Genomic DNA, 19080 nt, shown 5'->3' on the forward strand with positions numbered 1-19080 from the left:
TCCAAGTTTTACATTGAAATATATAGGAAAAATCTTTAAAAATCTTCTTCTCAAGAACCACTGGGCCAGAAAAGCTGAAACTTATATGGAAGCATCCTGGGGTAGTGTAAATTCTAAATTGTTCAAATCATGACCCCCCGGGGTAGGGCGGGGCCACAATAGGGAATCCAAGTTTTACATTGAAATATATAGGAAAAATCTTTAAAAATCTTCTTCTCAAGAACCACTGGGCCAGAAAAGCTGAAACTTATATGGAAGCATCCTGGGGTAGTGTAAATTCTAAATTGTTCAGATCATGACCCCCGGGGGTAGGGCGGGGCCATAATAGGGAATCCAAGTTTTACATTGAAATACATAAGAAAAATCTTTAAAAATCTTATTCTCAAGAACCACTGGGCCAGAAAAGCTGAAACTTATATGGAAGCATCCTGGGGTAGTGTACATTATAAATTGTTCAAATCATGACCCCCGGGGGTAGGGCGGGGCCACAATAGGGAATCCAAGTTTTACATTGAAATATATTAAAAAATCTTTAAAAATCTTCTTTTCAAGAACCACTGGACCAATAAAGCTGAAACTTATTTGGAAACATCCTGAGGTAGTGTAGATTCTAAATTGTTCAAATCATGACCCCCAGGGGTAGGGCGGGGCCACAATAGGTATATTAAAAGGGGGAAATCTGGTAAAGAACAGCATGGCCAAAGTTACTCAGGTGAGCGATGTGGCCCATGGGCCTCTTGTTATTTTCAGTTTCATTACAATGTTTAAAGTTAAAATATTATTATTTTATTAACCTGTATTTTTGTGTCACCTGCAGAGCAGAGCTAGTAGTACACTAAGGGATCACTTTACCAAGCGTCTGTCTGTTGTCTGTCTGTCGCACCTCATATCTCAAGAACTGTAAGAGGTATGGATTTGATATTTTGCACATACATTGTTTGGCACTATGGCTATAGTAAATAACCATGATTTTTAACCTAATGACATTTGAGCCTGACATTTGACCTATTTTACAAAATAGTACTTAGTGCCGATATACAGCATATTTTTGACATTTAAGAGGTAAGTCAATGTTTTTAGCTCACCTGAGCTGAAAGCTCAAGTGAGCTTTTCTGATCACCTGTTGTCTGTCGTCCGTCCGTCTGTCTGTCTGTCCGTCCATCTGTAAACTTTTCACATTTTCAACTTCTTCTCAAGAACCACTGGGCCAGAAAAGCTGAAACTTATATGGAAGCATCTGGGGTAGTGTAGATTCTAAATTGTTCAGATCATGACCCCCGGGGGTAGGGCGGGGCCACAATAGGGAATCCAAGTTTTACATTGAAATATATTAAAAAATCTTTAAAAATCTTCTTTTCAAGAACCACTGGACCAATAAAGCTGAAACTTATTTGGAAACATCCTGAGGTAGTGTAGATTCTAAATTGTTCAAATCATGACCCCCAGGGGTAGGGCGGGGCCACAATAGGTATATTAAAAGGGGGAAATCTGGTAAAGAACAGCATGGCCAAAGTTACTCAGGTGAGCGATGTGGCCCATGGGCCTCTTGTTATTTTCAGTTTCATTACAATGTTTAAAGTTAAAATATTATTATTTTATTAACCTGTATTTTTGTGTCACCTGCAGAGCAGAGCTAGTAGTACACTAAGGGATCACTTTACCAAGCGTCTGTCTGTTGTCTGTCTGTCGCACCTCATATCTCAAGAACTGTAAGAGGTATGGATTTGATATTTTGCACATACATTGTTTGGCACTATGGCTATAGTAAATAACCATGATTTTTAACCTAATGACATTTGAGCCTGACATTTGACCTATTTTACAAAATAGTACTTAGTGCCGATATACAGCATATTTTTGACATTTAAGAGGTAAGTCAATGTTTTTAGCTCACCTGAGCTGAAAGCTCAAGTGAGCTTTTCTGATCACCTGTTGTCTGTCGTCCGTCCGTCTGTCTGTCTGTCCGTCCATCTGTAAACTTTTCACATTTTCAACTTCTTCTCAAGAACCACTGAGCCAATTTTAACCAAAGTTGGTACAGAGCATCCTTGGGTGAAGGGAATTTTAAATTGTTAAAATGAAGGGCCAACCACCCTTACAAGGGGAGATAATCAAGAAAGAGAAAAATAGGATGGGGTCATTAAAAAATCTTCTTATCAAGAACCACTGGGCCAGAAAAGCTGAAACTTAAGTGTAAGTTTCCTTGGGTAGTGTAGATTCTAAATTGTTCAAATCATGACCCGGGGGGTAGGGCGGGGCCACAATAGAGAATCCAAGTTGTACATTGAAATGTATAGGTAAAATCTTTAAAAATCTTATTCTCAAGAACCACTGGGCCAGAATAGCTGAAACTTATGTGGAAGCATCCTTGGGTAGTGTAGATTCTAAATTGTTCAAATCATGGCCCTCGGGGGTACGGCGGGGCCACAATAGGGAATCAAAGTTTTACATTGAAATATATTGGCAAAATCTTTAAAAATCTTCTTTTCAAGAACCACTGGGCCAGAAAAGCTGAAACTTAGGTGGAAGCTTCCTTACGTAGTGTAGATTCTAAATTGTTCAAATCATGGCCCCCGGGGGTACGACGGGGCCGCAATAATTATTACAATGGAGTGGGGGTCTGGTGAAGAACAGCAGGGCCAAATGTAACTCAGGTGAGCATTGTGGCCCATGGGCCTCTTGTTTAAGAATGTGTACTGTTTGTCATCAATCATTGTAAAATATGTCTTAAGTGTTCCTTGGAACACTGTAGTTAATTCATTGCCACTGATAATTGTTTGTGTCCATTTTTCTTTGTTTTCAGCCTTCTTTATTTCAGAATGGAAATTTTTGGGATGTTTGATGTTTTCTGTTTACTAAACCTCATTAAACCATACTTTGTGAGCATGACTTATAGAATAATTATGTCATGAACCTTAGTATGGATAATTGGGTTTTTCATTTTCTCCAAAAAGTTCATCATTTGGTTGTGTTTTCCACTAATTGTAATGACTTTTACAATATTGGTTCTTTGCCTTAGAGTAAGTAAATGTTTAAAAAAAAATTGCTAATTACTCTTTCAATGAATTAGGAAAATATTCGACTATTAAATAGTATAACTTCCTTGATATTAACTTTATTGAACTGCAGCTTTTCTTACAACATGAAACATAACATTGCTGCTCTTATTTTGATATGCAAGTAATTTTCTTCATGTTTAACATTTATGTGCACTAAATTTGTGTTTAAGGTTCATGATAGACTTCAACGCCTGGAAGTAACTTTATCTCACAGTGTAGCTCTGAAAGTTCTCAGACAAATTGGTGACCAATATATTAAAGACCTTGTAGATGCTATCCCGTCTGATTGGGGACAATGTAAACTTTATGGTTAAAGCCATAAACCAGCGACACAAGTCATCAAAACGTATGGAAAACTGGTTTGCATCTGCTGCCATTATTCAGCATGAAGAGTTTGAGAACCTACCTGACAAGGGACATCAAAGACAAGTCCTGCATATTCCAGCTGAGGACTTTCTACCATCACTAGCAGACTGGAATGTTATTTGTAAGGAGTATGTTACACTAATTAAGTGTGTTATGCAAATTTTGCAAAGAATTTACTGGTTTCAAAACATTTGTTGATGAAATGAGACAGGAATTCATTCCTCATAATTATGATGTGACAAAAAAACCACTCTGTTGTCCCACTACCGGTATTGCCAAGAAATGAACAGTGCTACACAGATGTGATAAAGATTTTAGATTCATATGAAGAAACAGTTGCAGAAGTGTTCAGGGCCAGTGGCAGAGAAGTCAACAACAAAACCAGAGGACACAACAAAACCAGAGTACACAACAAAACCAGAGTACACATTGGAGGAGATCAACTTACTAGAGAAGGTTTTTCAGGAGCAAAGAGACTTCGAAAAGATGCTGTTAGTGGAGAGGAGCATTTGAGCACCTCTCTCCCATTACATTTGAACTTTTCCATTTGCAAATGATGTTATTAACAATATTTTATATTAGCTTTTATACAAAAAAGAAAGCTTTGAAAAAGGAACTCTTCATGGAGAGAAAATCAGACTTTCCAGGACTGAAGCAAATGCTGAGGATGTCAAGAACCACTTTGACCATTGCAAAGAACTTGCAGTGTCTTTAATAGACAGTTACATAGTGTTTGCAGCTCTGGAGTATTTTGGGATGGACAAACTGGATTCTGTGCCAACCAAACATTTTATACCAAGTTTGGATGAATAAAGTGAATATGAGAAGATGCCTGTTGTGCATTCATTAGAAAATTTCATTGATGCATACATTATAAAAGATTCAAAAGATTTACTCCACGAGCAATCTTCTACTGTACAGTTTATTCAAATACAGGTACAAATGCCAAATGGAAGTCCAGTGAATATTCAGCTGCCTCTTTCGACAAAATCTGAGCATATGCAAGCTTCACCAGATCATATCATGAACTATGGACTACGAATCTTAGAACTAGGACTTGCATTAAAAGGCCTTCAAAACAACATTAAAATTCCGAATAGAGACAGGTTTATGCCACTCATGAAGCACTTAATGTGTATTCTAAAGGGCCACAATAATAATTCCAAGTATGCTCTTGAAATTTTGCACTTCTTGGTCCAGCAGCAGTGCACGTGGATGAGAAGACAGCTTACCAGTCTTTTTATGGTCTCTTTGTCAACAATTATAAAGGAAAGTTTGATTCTTCAATTCCTGCAGACCTACAGATGGAACACATTGTGAGACTAATTAAGGACATACGCAACGTAGTTTGAACTTTATTGTCTTTTTTCATGGAGTTGAAGAGTTCCAATACTTAAAGGATCTGTGTATTACATTTTAATGTCTATATATGCTGTTGTACACTTCTCCTAAAAGAAGTTTGGATAAACAAAACATCTATAATACATGTTTAGTAATTTTTATATATTTTTCTTTGAATTATACAAAAATTTTCATCTACTGATATCTTTTCAAAACCCCTGGTAATACATGCTGATTTTTTGTCTACGAACATCTGATGGCACTATAATCTTACAATAAAAATATCTTGAAAAATTATCAGTAGATAAGGTACCTTGTGTATGTCCTTAAAGGTCACTTGAAAGCTGTCCATTCAAATAAAACAGACACTGCCATTGCAAAGAGAACAGCTGCCTTTGCTGGCATGAAAAACATAGCAGCATCTTTTGATGATTCCTCTAATGTTATTGTACGTTCTCAGAAGCACAAAATTGTTTCTTCACACTCTGATGAATGCATGATTATCAGTGACTTACAGAAGCTTAAACCTTTCCACTTTAAAGATGGACGGAAGTTACAATCATTTCCCAAACCTGTCCAGAGTCCCTTGAGTCATCTCAATATGCAGAAATTGAAGTCATGGATTTGTGAACACCAGTACAACCTTCACCATGAGTAAGAAATTAAGGTAAAACTTTATGAAAACATAAATACAGTAAAACATTCTTATAGTCAAGTCCTATGTACCTCAAAATTTGCTTTGATAAAAGAATTATTTGCTATATCAGTGTATATCCTAGTTAATTAAGAAAGAAGTTATTTTGAAAATTTGATAAAAAAGTTATTATAAGTGTAAATTTGTATAAGCTTGTTCGCTATAACTGTGTTTTACTGTTTTTAAACTTGAGGTTTGTTTATGAAGAGCTTCACATAATTAAAGAAAAAAATTCAAAAACAAAGAAGTTAAACTTACATATATTATAACAGTACTGTTAACTGAAATTATTCAAGCCAATTTTAAAAACATAGTTTATCTTAAAGACAAATCAATGACCTGTTTTATTACACAACATAAAGACTTTGCAACTGCTGGGGAAATTTGAAAGTCTTGGGTCAGTTCCTCCTCTGCAAGGTGTAATTTAGGAAAGCGAACTAAATGTTCAATACACTCCAAGCTTTACTTCTTCTTTCAGATCTGAGGAAGTCACAAAGGAAGTTAATGCAGATCTGAGAACAGACTTGTCTATCTCGGAATCCTTTTCAGCTGACTCAGAAGAGGGGCAAGAATCCTCACATACATCACACCAATTTTGAACAACAGCAGTAGATTCTGTGAATCCAAAGTGGGAGTTCAAAAAAAGCTCGCCTACAAATTAAGTGTGTCATTCCTGCAATACTCCTTAATTTCCTTTGAAATGTTTAGACGCCCCAAGTCACTGCTATTGAAGTACAAAATGGCTTCACACTGCATTTCACTGTTTTGTCCACCACGGCCAATATGCTGTATGTATGCTAAAAGTATAAAATTGAAATATAGAAGGAAAGTTTTGAAGTAAATATGGACCAAATTATTTTAAATATCACTATCACTACAATATGTTAATCATTATCACAAGAAATTAGTTTCCATAATGTAGAACTAAATTCTGCAATATACATGTGATATATTGTAGGTTACCTCCTACTTCTGATATTATTCCATCCACACTGATATAGCATATGATTTGATTTTTTATATTGAAGAAAATTTACGTTCCAGATTTTGGGGAGGACAAGCATGAATCACCTGAGCTACATGACGCAGGTCTGCCCCCATCCCTAGTGCTACTGTAGCAATAACAACTTTCAGGGGATTCTCTATGGGATCCTTTGCCAAATTCTTAAATATGATATCTTTGAGCTGAAATTCATTTATTATAATTGAGTAAGTTAAATTGAAATCTGTTGGAATATGAAAACAGAAATCCAGCATACATAGAGTTTCAAGACTCTATATATACTTTTGTGGCAGAAAATACAAACATTTGCTATGTAAATATTGACTTGAATGTCTCAGTTTTATCAATAGATCTTTGCATATGACTGTTAATTAGATTAAAGATCAACATAGGGAATTTGATGACTTTTACATGTATCATTTATTCAGTTGAACTGTAAGTGATCTGTTGTTTTTCTATCAAAAGAAATCAAACTCTATGTAGGTATGAGACATTTATTATATTCACCTCATCTCCTTTTTCCAAAGCAGAATGTAACATGACTACCCTTAGATTCTCTGCACATTTGTGTCCATCACCACCATATATACTGTCTCGAAAGATTCTCTCGGCAAGTTCAAACCCGTATCCCACCCAGTCCATGCTGCCACAGCAGTAAATCAGTGTAAGTGGATAATCCTGAGTTTTTTGTTTTATTTCACGGAAAACAGACTCAAACGCATCGTCAAAAGCCTTTTTCACAGATTTGTTTCTCCCAACACCAGGTCTCTTTTTTACAATAAGTTTGATGTTTTCCTTTGTAGGAACTGTGAGTCATCAGTAGGTGCTGGGCAACATTTTTCTGGCCATCTTTTAACAAAGTAGCACTTAATCCCAGCACTTGAGCATACAACAGCTCTTAATTGCTTAATTTCTCTGAAAACTGGACAGAATTCCTCCCCCCAATCTAGAATACAGTGTGCCTCATCGACAGCAAGATATGATTTCTGTTGACAGGAGTGTAGAGCTTGATATACAGCTTTGTTGCCAATGATGTTTTCAGGATGAGAAAATATATATGTGCAAGTACCTGATGCAGTTTTGTCAATATCACTTTAATTCATTTTGTTTTTTAAGCAAATGCTGGGTGTATTTCCTAAGTTTATTCAGTTGCTGCTCTATAATGATGTTAAAGGTGCTTATATATAGACACAGATTTGAAGTTCATATTTTCTCAAATTTTCTGTATAATATCACGACTTATATATTGCAATAGCATTTCACACGAAAATATTATTAAAAACTTATTTTATCTGGTAATTATTGGAACTACAAATTCCTGCACGCGTTTGATTTACACATCCTTGCACTTTCACAAATTTTATCTTTATCCCTAACATTTAAGAAAAGAAGCGATTTTGTTGTGTATAAATGAAAAACATTTCATCTATAATCAAGAAAATTCAGAGTAGAAATGTGCGAAAGCAAATCCCCTCACTAATATCGTCAGCCCGTGCTCAGTGTTGTGTACAGAGTTTAACAAATTGAATACACCTGTGAAACGTACACTGTGTTTGTAAACAGGGCACGAGCTCTGTTATTGTTAATGTTTACGATTCACCGGGTGTGTTCAATTGTTAAAGACTGCACACCACTGAGCACGGACTGACAATACTGTGAGTGGGTTTTGCTTTCGAACATTTCTACTCTGAATTTTCTGGATTATAGTTTTTATATTTTTCATTAATACACAACAAAATTGCCACTTTTCTTAAGTATTAAAGAATAAAATTAAAATTTGTGAAAGTGCAAGGACGTGTCAATCAAACGCGTTCAGAAATATGAAGTTTCAATAACTACGAGATGAAATAGGATTTTTATTATATTTTAGTATGAAATGCTATAGCAACATGTAAGTCATGAAATTTTACAGAAAATTTGAGAAAATATTAACTTCAAATCTGTGTCCAAGCACCTTTAAGGAGTTCAATAATTAACACAAAAGCATCCAGCTTAGTTTCTTCTTTGTAAGCTATAGGTAAAAATTCATATATAAAACTTTTCCTAAAACCGGTCGGCAACATACATACCACATCTGTCTGTTCATTATCCAGGAGTTTAAGTGCTTCCTTTTGTTTAGATTTTAGATATGCTATATTACAGTTAAAAGTGTTGTTGTATGTGTTTAGTATTTCTTTTTCTTTAAAATTTTCCGCGTGGAAAAAATTGAACAAAACCTTGATTATCTCTGCCAGCATCAGTGGTATGCCTATATTTTATATAATATATATATATATATATATATATATATATATATATATATATATATATATATATATATATATATATATATATATATATAAAATTATATATATTAATTTTATTTACATTTAGCTTGTGTGTGCTAATCTAATGAACATTAAAAGCTGTTATACCGAAATATTCTTAAACAGTGCAAGATTACTACCAGTTCTTTCAAAGGAAAGCCAACAACAGGAATTGAACCTGTTCCTCTATCGTAAAGATACGAAAGCATGCACCAGTACACCATGTTGGCATTTAAAATTAAAGATCTGGTAGCCTTGGAGAGTAAATATTGCATTATTTACTAGTTTAGGGAAGTGCACTGCACAAGTCAAGAAAATAACCTTTTTTTCTATTTTTGTATATATATGTTTATTTATCAGAGGATCTAACTCATTAATAACTCAACAGTAAACTCAATATAGCACTTGGACACAAGTAGTCCATCCCAATCAGCTACCAGAGGTACTGTAAACAAGCTCATGAAATTACCACCCCTACCTCCTTCCCGCTGCATTAAGTTTTAAAGTGCCAATTTACATATTTCTAAGAAACTGCTTTAAGAACCCTCTCTACACTGCACACTAAAGAGTTCTGATTCTATGGTATATTTCTGCAGTTAGAGTGATCTGCCCTTAGATCTCAATTCCAATAAATTGAAATTTACAGTATATTATACTCAATTTGTAATCAATTTAGTATTCTTAACATTTTAAAAAGGCCAAGATAAATGAATTGAACACTTTATTTGCGTGTACATTTGTATTTTCTCCACGGAAGTAAAGTACTAAACAAAAGTGATTTCTGTTCATTGATACTTTGTCGTCTCTGAACATTTTTCCTGGGGAGTAAATGCCACGTACTGTATATTGAAAATTAGATAGATAAGCTCAATATTTACACCTTGATTCAATTTTCTCAATGTCCAAATAAAACCTATTTTGCACTGGTGTATAGAGAGTCCTTAAGTAAAGTTTGTGTATTTAAAGTATGAAATTAAAATATTTCTATATAACCTGATATGAATTTTCAATTTTCTTTTGTCACTGATCTTGAATTTGCATGAATGACCTTAGGTCAAGGTCAATTATAAAATTTTAGTGTTTCTCCATTACAGAATCCTACTAATGTTATTATCCCCTCGCAACAAGTTGGAGGGAATATAGTAAAGCATTTGTGTGTTTGTTAGTAATACCCTTTCTGTTGTCATTCACACCATGCAGATTAAACATAGCACTAGCCCTCAATAAGCACCTATAATAACCATCACATTCTCTTACAATGGCCTCTCTTTGTCTTTGAAGAATATTTAAGGAATATCTATATATTTTTTTTTTGTACTATGATGTAGTCAAGCAATTAGTTTGCATAATATTGTCAAATTACCACACAAGATAGGTGCTTGAACATAATTAATGATTATAAAACCCCAAAATCTGATGGATTTACCACATACTATATTTAAATTTACCAGCTTGATCCAAGCCTTGCCCACTTTTCCTTCTCTCTCCCACCCTGCACATGTTTTATTACATGTAACTAACCATGCATATTGATAAACCAGTAGCTTTATGAAGAATACATTTTTTGTTATTTGTAATTTTATTTTGAAGAAAGAAATTTGAAAATATAACTATTAATGTATAAACTTTAGGTATTCTTGTACAGTGGATCTTCAGATATTGGACGCCAGATATGTGGACTTCTGGATGCTTTTTCATGGAAATGGCATTTCATAATGGTCCGTCAATTCTGCTCAAAGGAGTATTCTGCTTAAGTATAGTAGTGTGGTCCCTTTTTACACCCTTGGTTTACCGGTTAAATATTAGCATATGGTATTTTGTTCGTTTTCACTGTGTATAACAATGTATTTATAATTAAAACATAATTAAACATATCAAAAAATACAAGCCAATTTTTAACATCTATCGCACTAAAAAATGCTGGAACATTTTCCCCCGGTCAGACTACGGTTTCTCTATTACATGGAAATGGGCGGAGACATTTAGATTAGAAACTATAATCAAAGTACTGTAAGTACTGATAGACAGTGGCATAAACGATTTTGTGTTTAACGTCCCTCGAGAATTTTTCACTCATATTGAGACATCAAATACAAATAAAGTATATTGTTAACTTTTCTCTGTCACAGTCTTTATAATTATAACTTTGATAAATTAGCATTCGTTCAGTAGTTTTTCTGTCAGAGATAATAAGGCAATGGTTAATTATAATTTTTTTTAAGACAGAATCGTAATAAACTTTGCAAATTTTATGGCATCGTATCTGCCTCCAATAACTCTTGTATAAACTGATTATCGATAAGATGTCGTGATCTTTTTTTCCCCCGAAAAAATATACATATATTTCTAATATATTATCGTCAACAGATATTAGAAATTCAAACAATCAAAAGACATCGTAAAATTACAGTTAACTTTAAAAGTTTTATAATTGTATAAAAATTCTACGAAACTTTCAAATAAAACATTTATAAAACATGCAATTCCGGAACAAGGAATGTGCAGTCCTCGAATCATATTGTACTTATGAATTGGAGAAATTTGGAGATCAATGCTTTCCTAGCAGGGAGTATCTCATAATTAGGGAGTATCAAATTGTGAATGTCTCGTAATTACCGTTTGTCGCATACATGTAACTAAGAAACCACCGTGCGTGTGTTTAGCAATTATAATTATTTGATTTCAAAGTTAAAATGTGAAACCATTATTCTCAAATATTTTTCCCTTAAATATTCTGACTATTAATAAATATTATTTAAATTTTACATTAACACAACCTTAAAAAAAGCCGTGTGATTTCTGTAGTTTGCATACGAATATACGAGACGGTCTGTGTACGAGTTAGTTGTAGATCGATGTAATTTAATGAATATTCATGAAGGGAGAAATATCGATAGCGGCAAATATCAGGAATTAAGCTTTGTACCCATCAACAAAATGTCTGTGAAATAACTTGAGAGTATTTGTTAACTATGTGCATTTTATTTTCAAACATCAAATCAATCCTATTTTCATTATTTTGACTCTGCAAAAATCGCCGCTAGGGTCCCCATGATTTTACACTGTTGTTGTTTATAGCCCAAAAGCAGCAGCAATAGCCTGTGGCTATAAATAGCCACCGTCTAAAAAGAAGATCTTGGTATGATATTTTTCTTTTAAAGATTAATTATATGTTCAAGATTTACAATCAACTACAAATACAATTTTTTTTTTACAAAACTTTGGCAATAAAAGCTATAACAAGAAGAAGCAAACAAGTCCATATGCTGACTGATATAAAACTGAGTACGTTTCAGCTGAGAACTAGCACATTTACTGGGGGCATTTACCTGTAACCATACAAATCGACGTGGCTTGTTATGATTCTAAATAGGTCATAAAGGCATTAATCGCATGTAAATGAAGTCAGCAAAGAGATTCAAAATCACAATACTTTTAATTAGAAAACATAGAGCACAAGGTTTCAACAAAGATATTTTCTGGGACCACTGGGACCGCTCAACCTTTACTCATAATATACACATTATATTTCAAACTCAACTCTGAACAAACCTGTCCTCGGTGTTTACGAAAGCTTTGAAATGTGTACCTGTCACTGATTTCTTTTGATATTCATGAAAATTAAAGGACTTTACCTTCAGCGCGCAACTTGGTATGCTGCCTATATCTAGTGTTTGACATTTTTAGACTATGATTCGGATGATAAAGACATTAGTTAATAATAAAATTAAATTTTTAAAAATTTTAATAAACATTCAAAATTTGATGAGTAACCGGGACCACAGACAAGACTTATTGAGACTTGTTCTTTCTTGAGCTGGGTGTTAATTGTTGTAAAACAACTGACCTTCCTGTTTGTTTTAATAGACAGTCACCTGTGACCTGTTAGAGCTATCAATGACTTGATGCAAGATTAATTATAGGTTGAAAGGTACGCATGTAGTCTCCCGCTTTTCTTACAATTGAACCTGATTAGTTTAGGATAATAATTTTTATTTACTATTAGAAAAGAGCTGTACACTGTAACATTGGTTTTATGAGATGCTATGTACATGCAGATATGACTCCAGAGTTTTTTTTAAATTTACAATCATTTGGGATGATTATATACATGTAGCTTATGTATACATGTGCAGTTAATGTCACGTTAAGCAAGGATGAACTTTCATATTAAAATCAGATTCTATGGTTTGCTTTGCTCTACCAGTTCTACAGATGTACCTGGTAGTTGACTAGAGGAAATTCATTCATTAGAAACTAGGTTGCAGAACTAATTAGTATGGACATCCAATGTAATTTTATTTTAACAAGTGTTACTTAGCTGAGTACTAACATATAATTAAGTATTTAAACTATAAAACATATTGATATAAAGCAGCATTCTTCACTATTGCCAATGGTATGATAGGTCATAATGCTAAAATAAAGGCAATTCAGGTATCCAGACCGTTCACCTGTTAGGACGTTTTTTGACAACGAAAGCATCTGGATAAATGAGGCTCTACTGTATTACTTTCATTTATCTATTATTTACACGTCTACCTGATGATTAAAAAAAAGTACTTTTTTTATTATAGTTACATTAAAAATTCATTTTAATTTCTTTTGTTCAATTCATGTATATACAGTCAAACCTGTATTAAGAGACCTTCCAACGGAGAAAGGAAAAAAGGTCACATATGACAGGTGGTCTCTTAATACAGGTTGCTTATTTTCTGCAGTGTGCAGATATACAATTCTGAATATATTATACATGTATGTGGAATGCATTTTATATCATGTACTGTATATGTGCACTTTTTAATAAGTACTGCTCAACTGTTAATGCTTGCATATTATGGGTATACAATCATCATGTAAAATAAAATTTGTGTTTGATCCGCACTTGAGTCATATTGATTATTGGGAAATAATTGAGTATCTGAAAATATTGACATTTTTTAATCATATAATAAAGCTGTTAAGATTTTCTTCCTATAATAGATTTTTTTTACATGAAAGTTTATAAAACTTCATATGTTCTGCACATTACTAAGAATTTAAAACTGTACCCTGATTTTTGTTAATGCATTTGGTAACAAATAAAATTATGTTTATAACTGAAAATTTATTTAACATAATGATTTTTTTTTTAGGACTAAATTACTCTTATTGCGTGTTTGTTACTAGGTACTTCAATCACTTCAATTATCACCTGGTATGGGTGCTAGCTAGCGTTTGTTTTCATAACCAAACAGTGACAACAATTTACTTATTTAAACATGTTGTATTTAGTTACTTGTATATAAAAGCAAACCAGGCAAGTTTTATGGCTGAATGTCCATTTTGCCCTTATAGTATGAATTGATATTGGGATCGAATGTTTGTGGATTAGATTTCAATGTTTATTCAATAAATATCAAAACCACCTAAGTAAAAGTATTTACCTTGTAATGTTGTTTTATTTGTAAAAGTCGCAGTATATAATTATTAAATGATAAAAACGTGTGTCTGTACAGATGTTTCAACCAAAAATGTAGCATGCTCGACCAATCGAAAATAGGAATCAGAAATTATATAGTCGTTAAATCAAGGTACATTAAAAATGGTAGCAGGAATCACAGTCGCTGGTCACGTCAGACAGGTGGTCATTTAATACAGGTATAATTTATAGGGAAAAACGTTAGGAGGAATTTTTACGGTCACATATGGCAGGTCACTTAATACAGTGGGTCGCTATGGCAATATTTACTGTATTACTTTGTTAACTATGATTAATTATCATATGTGAATAGCAAACAGGAATAACTTCTCAGTGGAGTACAAATTGCCTTACAATCTCAATAAAGACTGTCAAGCACCTGGACACTTAACCCAGTGGTCCACAATTTCACGAATCTATTAAAAACACCCTTGCTGACATAAGAACATTTTTCTGCAATCACTTTCTATATCTATGCCAAAGAGCATTGTACATCAATCTGGAACACAATTTTCTGACCAAAAAGTTTCTCCCTACAGTATTGCGAGTAATGCCGTCTCCCTCCGTGAGTGTGTGTGTGTGTTTGTCGATCTCTCTTTCCTTTCTAAAGTAAATATTCGTCAAAACAATATATCGATGACAATATATGCTGACCTTGACTGTACATATTGTCGCCAAGGACAATATGTGCTAGTGCTTGACTGTACATTTTGTCGTCCATTATGCTGTAGGAAAATAAGGCTCGTCTCAGTACATATTGTCGCCGGCGACAATATGTAGCCATGGGCGACAATATGTGCCGTTTGGGTAGATATATGTTGTCCCCGACGACAATATGTACAAAAGGACAATACATGTATGTACCGTCAAAAGAGCCCTGCTATTACACTAGAACCCCAGGACCATAAAAATCATAATTTGTTGGAGACAACCTTGTTCACGGTAACTATGCAATTCAATTGTTTGCTTAAAATCAAGGAGCAGAGAAGACATTTTTCAAAGAAAGCATGATTTTTCACTATATAATCAATAGAGGCCACCCTAACATCTCAACACCTAACCAAGGGGCCATAAAATTCACCATTTTGAAAGAGACACTCTGCTCATCATTAACATGCATTTAGTATATTGTTTTCTTAATACCAATGGATGCAAAATATTTCCAAAAAAATATCAATATTTATTTACTTTATATTCAATAGAGTTTTACCCAAACAAATCAATCATGACTGTGAAATTTGAAAATATTTCCTTTCCTTTTTCTATCAGTTTCCATATGATTTTAAAATTAAGAAAGTTGAAAAAAAATACCTCTACAATGAATGACAGATCATAATAAGGTAAAAGTGTTTGCATGTGTGGTGAGATAAGAAGTGTGTAAGAAATATTCATGCAAGCATTAACACTTACCATTTTACACTCTCAACACCAGCAGCTACTCTAGTTTTTGTGGCCCTGAATCTTCCCTTTAGAACAGTTCTTTTATATCGAGCTGAAAAAACAGTTCCTTGCTTGTCATAATCCGACAGTTAAGTCCACAACCTGCAGATATCAGACACCTGGTGCTCCAACAAAGCTCTGCTCTTCTCTACTACAACGAAGGTACTCTGCCAGTGCTTGGACCTTGTCAAAGCCAGCAATATTGTCCACACCAACAGATTCCTGAAAGAGGTTGAGCTTAATAAATAATATTTGCTTGAAATTCATTATTAATCCTGAATACTCAGAACACATTATTTGTGTAAAAATGTGTTACTATTACTGGCCAAGTCTTTCGTCACGGATGCCTGATTGTAAATTTGTTTAAAATTGGCCTTGTAAATTTATAATAATAAATCTATAACTAAAAATCTTACAAAGTCTGACCTTTAAATATTACCCCTGAACATGACCATCTTGTCTTAATTTGACCTTTGAAAAAGCAACTCTACATTAAGCAACATCTAGATTTCCTCTCCCATACTCTACAAAAGCAGTCTTAATCTTTGACCAAAAGTTAACAGAAACCCATGATATCTCATCACATGATAAAGTTGAAATATCTGAGCTTGGAATAATAAATATGACTTATCATGGCACAACTGTTCTTGAAAATAATTTTAAGGGTTTTTCCCTAGGCATTCCCTCGTAAAATTTTCTTCCATATTGTGGATCAACCCAACCCCTGTGGGACGTTATTTGAACAAATATAAACTATGTAAGGAAGCTAATTTACAAAACTTTCCTCTTTCCTAGCAGATAGGGTCTTAAGTGGTTCACCCCCCTTAATTCAGTGTGGCTCTAACTTTTAATCTTCTACCCCAAGTTAAATTGATTAGTCCCCTGGTTTTGGATAAGAAGTCCAGGATTTCAAAAATTCAAGGCTAGATGGAAAAATTCAAGGAGAGATGCCAGACAAAATTCAATTACAAGAGGCCCATGGGCCACAAAGCTCACCTGAGCACATTGGCTAGGAAATCACAAATCAGTTCAGTATTGAAAAGCTCAGATGCTTCCACATCAATATAACAAATGGCTTTGGTGTTCTTGAACAAAAGATGGGGGCAGATCATGATTTTAACAAAATTGAATCTACACTACCTGAGAATGCTTCCCTATCAATATTAAACACAGCTTTTCTGTTCTTGAGAAGAAGATTTTTTCCAATATATTCCTTCTCAAGAAGATTTTTTCCTATATATTCCTAAGTAAAACTTTTGATCCCCATTGCAGCCCCACCCTACCCCCTGGGGTCATGATTTAAAGAAATCTGAAACTACTCTGCCTGTTTCTATATCAATATAACTAAACATGGCTTTGCTGTTCTTAAGAAGATTTTTCCTAATATATTCCTATGTAAAAATTTGATCCTCCATAGTGGCCACACCCTACCCCTAGGGAACATCATTTGAACAAATCTGAATCTACACTACCTGAGAATATGACTAATCATAGCTTTGCTATTCTTGAAAAGAAGTTTTTTAAAGATTTATTCCTATATATTTCTCTGTAAAACTTTGATCCCCCATTGTGGCCCCATCCTACCCCCAGGGGGTCATGATTTGAGGATGCTTCCATATCACAATGACTAATCATGGCTTTGCTATTCTTGAGAAATTTTTAAAAAAAATTCCTATATATTCCTATGTAAAACTTTGATCCCCCATTGTAACCCTGGGGGTCATCATTTGTAAAAACTTAAATCTACACTATGTAAAGAAGGTTTCACATAAGTTTCAACTTTTTTGGTCCAGTGGTTCTTGGGAAGAAGATCTTTGGAACATGCCATTAAATTCTCACTATTTCTGAATTATCTCCCTTTGAACAAGGGTGTTGTCCTTCATTTGAACAAACTTGAATACCCTTCAACCAAGGATGCTTTGTGGCAAGTTTGGTTGAAAATGGCCCAGTGGATCTGGAGAAGAAGTTGGAAAATTGGGAAATGTTTACAACGACAACGACAGCTACAACGACAGATAATGGACAAATTTTATTAGAAATTATTTTACTAGACATACAAATTTTATTAGAAATGTGAAAGGTGAAATATCTCAGTAAGTAACATGAGGTAGTCCCCGTGTATCAATTAAGATATGCCCTAATCATATTGTTACACTCCTATTTTTGACAATTTTAAAATTCAATGTTATCAAATATTGCTACATCATTTTCTACAACTAAAAATTAAAATTCTGAGAAGGAAATGCCGAGAGATACTAATCTTCACCTGTGTACTTTCTAGGTACTGTATAGGATGGCATAATCTTTTTCCCAAGAACAGCTTCTCCAAGACAGTTTATAGTGTGTCTCAGAAGACCACTATATGTCGGAGGTTCAGTCTTCTGGGTAGTGGTGGAAACTGACCTGTCTTCGTTCCATCTGCTGAGGCCATCCAAAAGATAGGCTTGGAAAAGAGTGGCATTAGCCAAGGTACCTATACAAAGAGTAACCTTCATAACAACAAAGTAATCCATGTGACCATGATAATTGTATTAATAAAAATTGGCATATGATTGTAACTTGCCTGGAATAAATTGGGCCAAATGCAGATGAAAGCACTACAGGAAGTTCGATCCTCTTGCACACTGATAAACTGGAAGATGGCACCCTCCTTTCTTTGATGAACCAGTTTGCAAGTACAACTGGACACCCGGTGGATCCTGGATGCAAACTACATGCTTCTGTTGCTGGTTCCATGTTTGTGTCATTCTCTCACTGTTAAATAAAGGAACTCCCTGGGTATCTCTTCCGGTCACCATCAAGAGACTGAATCAGCTGGGTGATGAGGGGGGTGGTCTCCTCAACACCACCGGTAGTTCTTCTACAGTGAGCAGCCAACTCACTACTTTTCACATGGTGAAGAACATCCTCATCTTTCAGACTTGTTGTGTGGAGAGCCTCCAGTTCAGATCTCTTTGCAGCAACCAGTGCTGCAACATCTTCTGGATCCCATACATAAATGCACTCGCTCAGACACGACATGAAAGTGGCATATAGTGCATGTGCATCTGTTGTGCAGCCAACAGAAAGAAGACGTATAAAGTGCCAAATGTCCAGATGGATGGTGAGATTTGGCCATGGTGTGAGCATCCTTTTAAGCTGATTACTTCCACAATAGTCTCTATCTACATACAGTAGCTGTGGGGGTGGAACCTCTGCTTCTCTGTAGCATCTCATGAGGCCATTTATCATAGGACCAAGACCAGACCCCTCTCCAGTTGTTAGTACTGACAAGATAACTTGGCCATACTCATTTCTAATATTAGTGGCCCACATAGCAGTCTTAGAGCTTGTACCTGCTAGCTTCTTTACAACCTTCTTGGTAGAATCAATTTTCAATATGCTGCCAAACAGGGAGGTGATGTTGGCCT

At 34.6% G+C, this 19080-nt stretch overlaps 1 protein-coding gene across 1 annotated transcript; it reads right to left on the minus strand.

Annotated features, from left to right (window-relative positions):
- Window positions 1–6111: 6111 nt before the first annotated feature.
- LOC133197453 (uncharacterized) lies at window positions 6112–7236 on the minus strand. The gene is made up of 3 exons (XM_061333503.1): window positions 6971–7236; window positions 6498–6645; window positions 6112–6257 (listed from the first exon to the last, which is right to left on the minus strand). The coding sequence occupies exons 1-3, from the start codon at window positions 7103–7105 to the stop codon at window positions 6112–6114; spliced, it is 429 nt and encodes a 142-aa protein (XP_061189487.1). The 5' UTR covers window positions 7106–7236.
- Window positions 7237–19080: the final 11844 nt, after the last annotated feature.

Source organism: Saccostrea echinata, unplaced genomic scaffold, assembly GCF_033153115.1.
Source record: "Saccostrea echinata isolate AGI-Se365-2 ecotype Australia unplaced genomic scaffold, CSIRO_AGI_Sech_v1 ptg000001l, whole genome shotgun sequence".
Classification (NCBI taxonomy): Eukaryota; Metazoa; Mollusca; class Bivalvia; order Ostreida; family Ostreidae; genus Saccostrea; species Saccostrea echinata.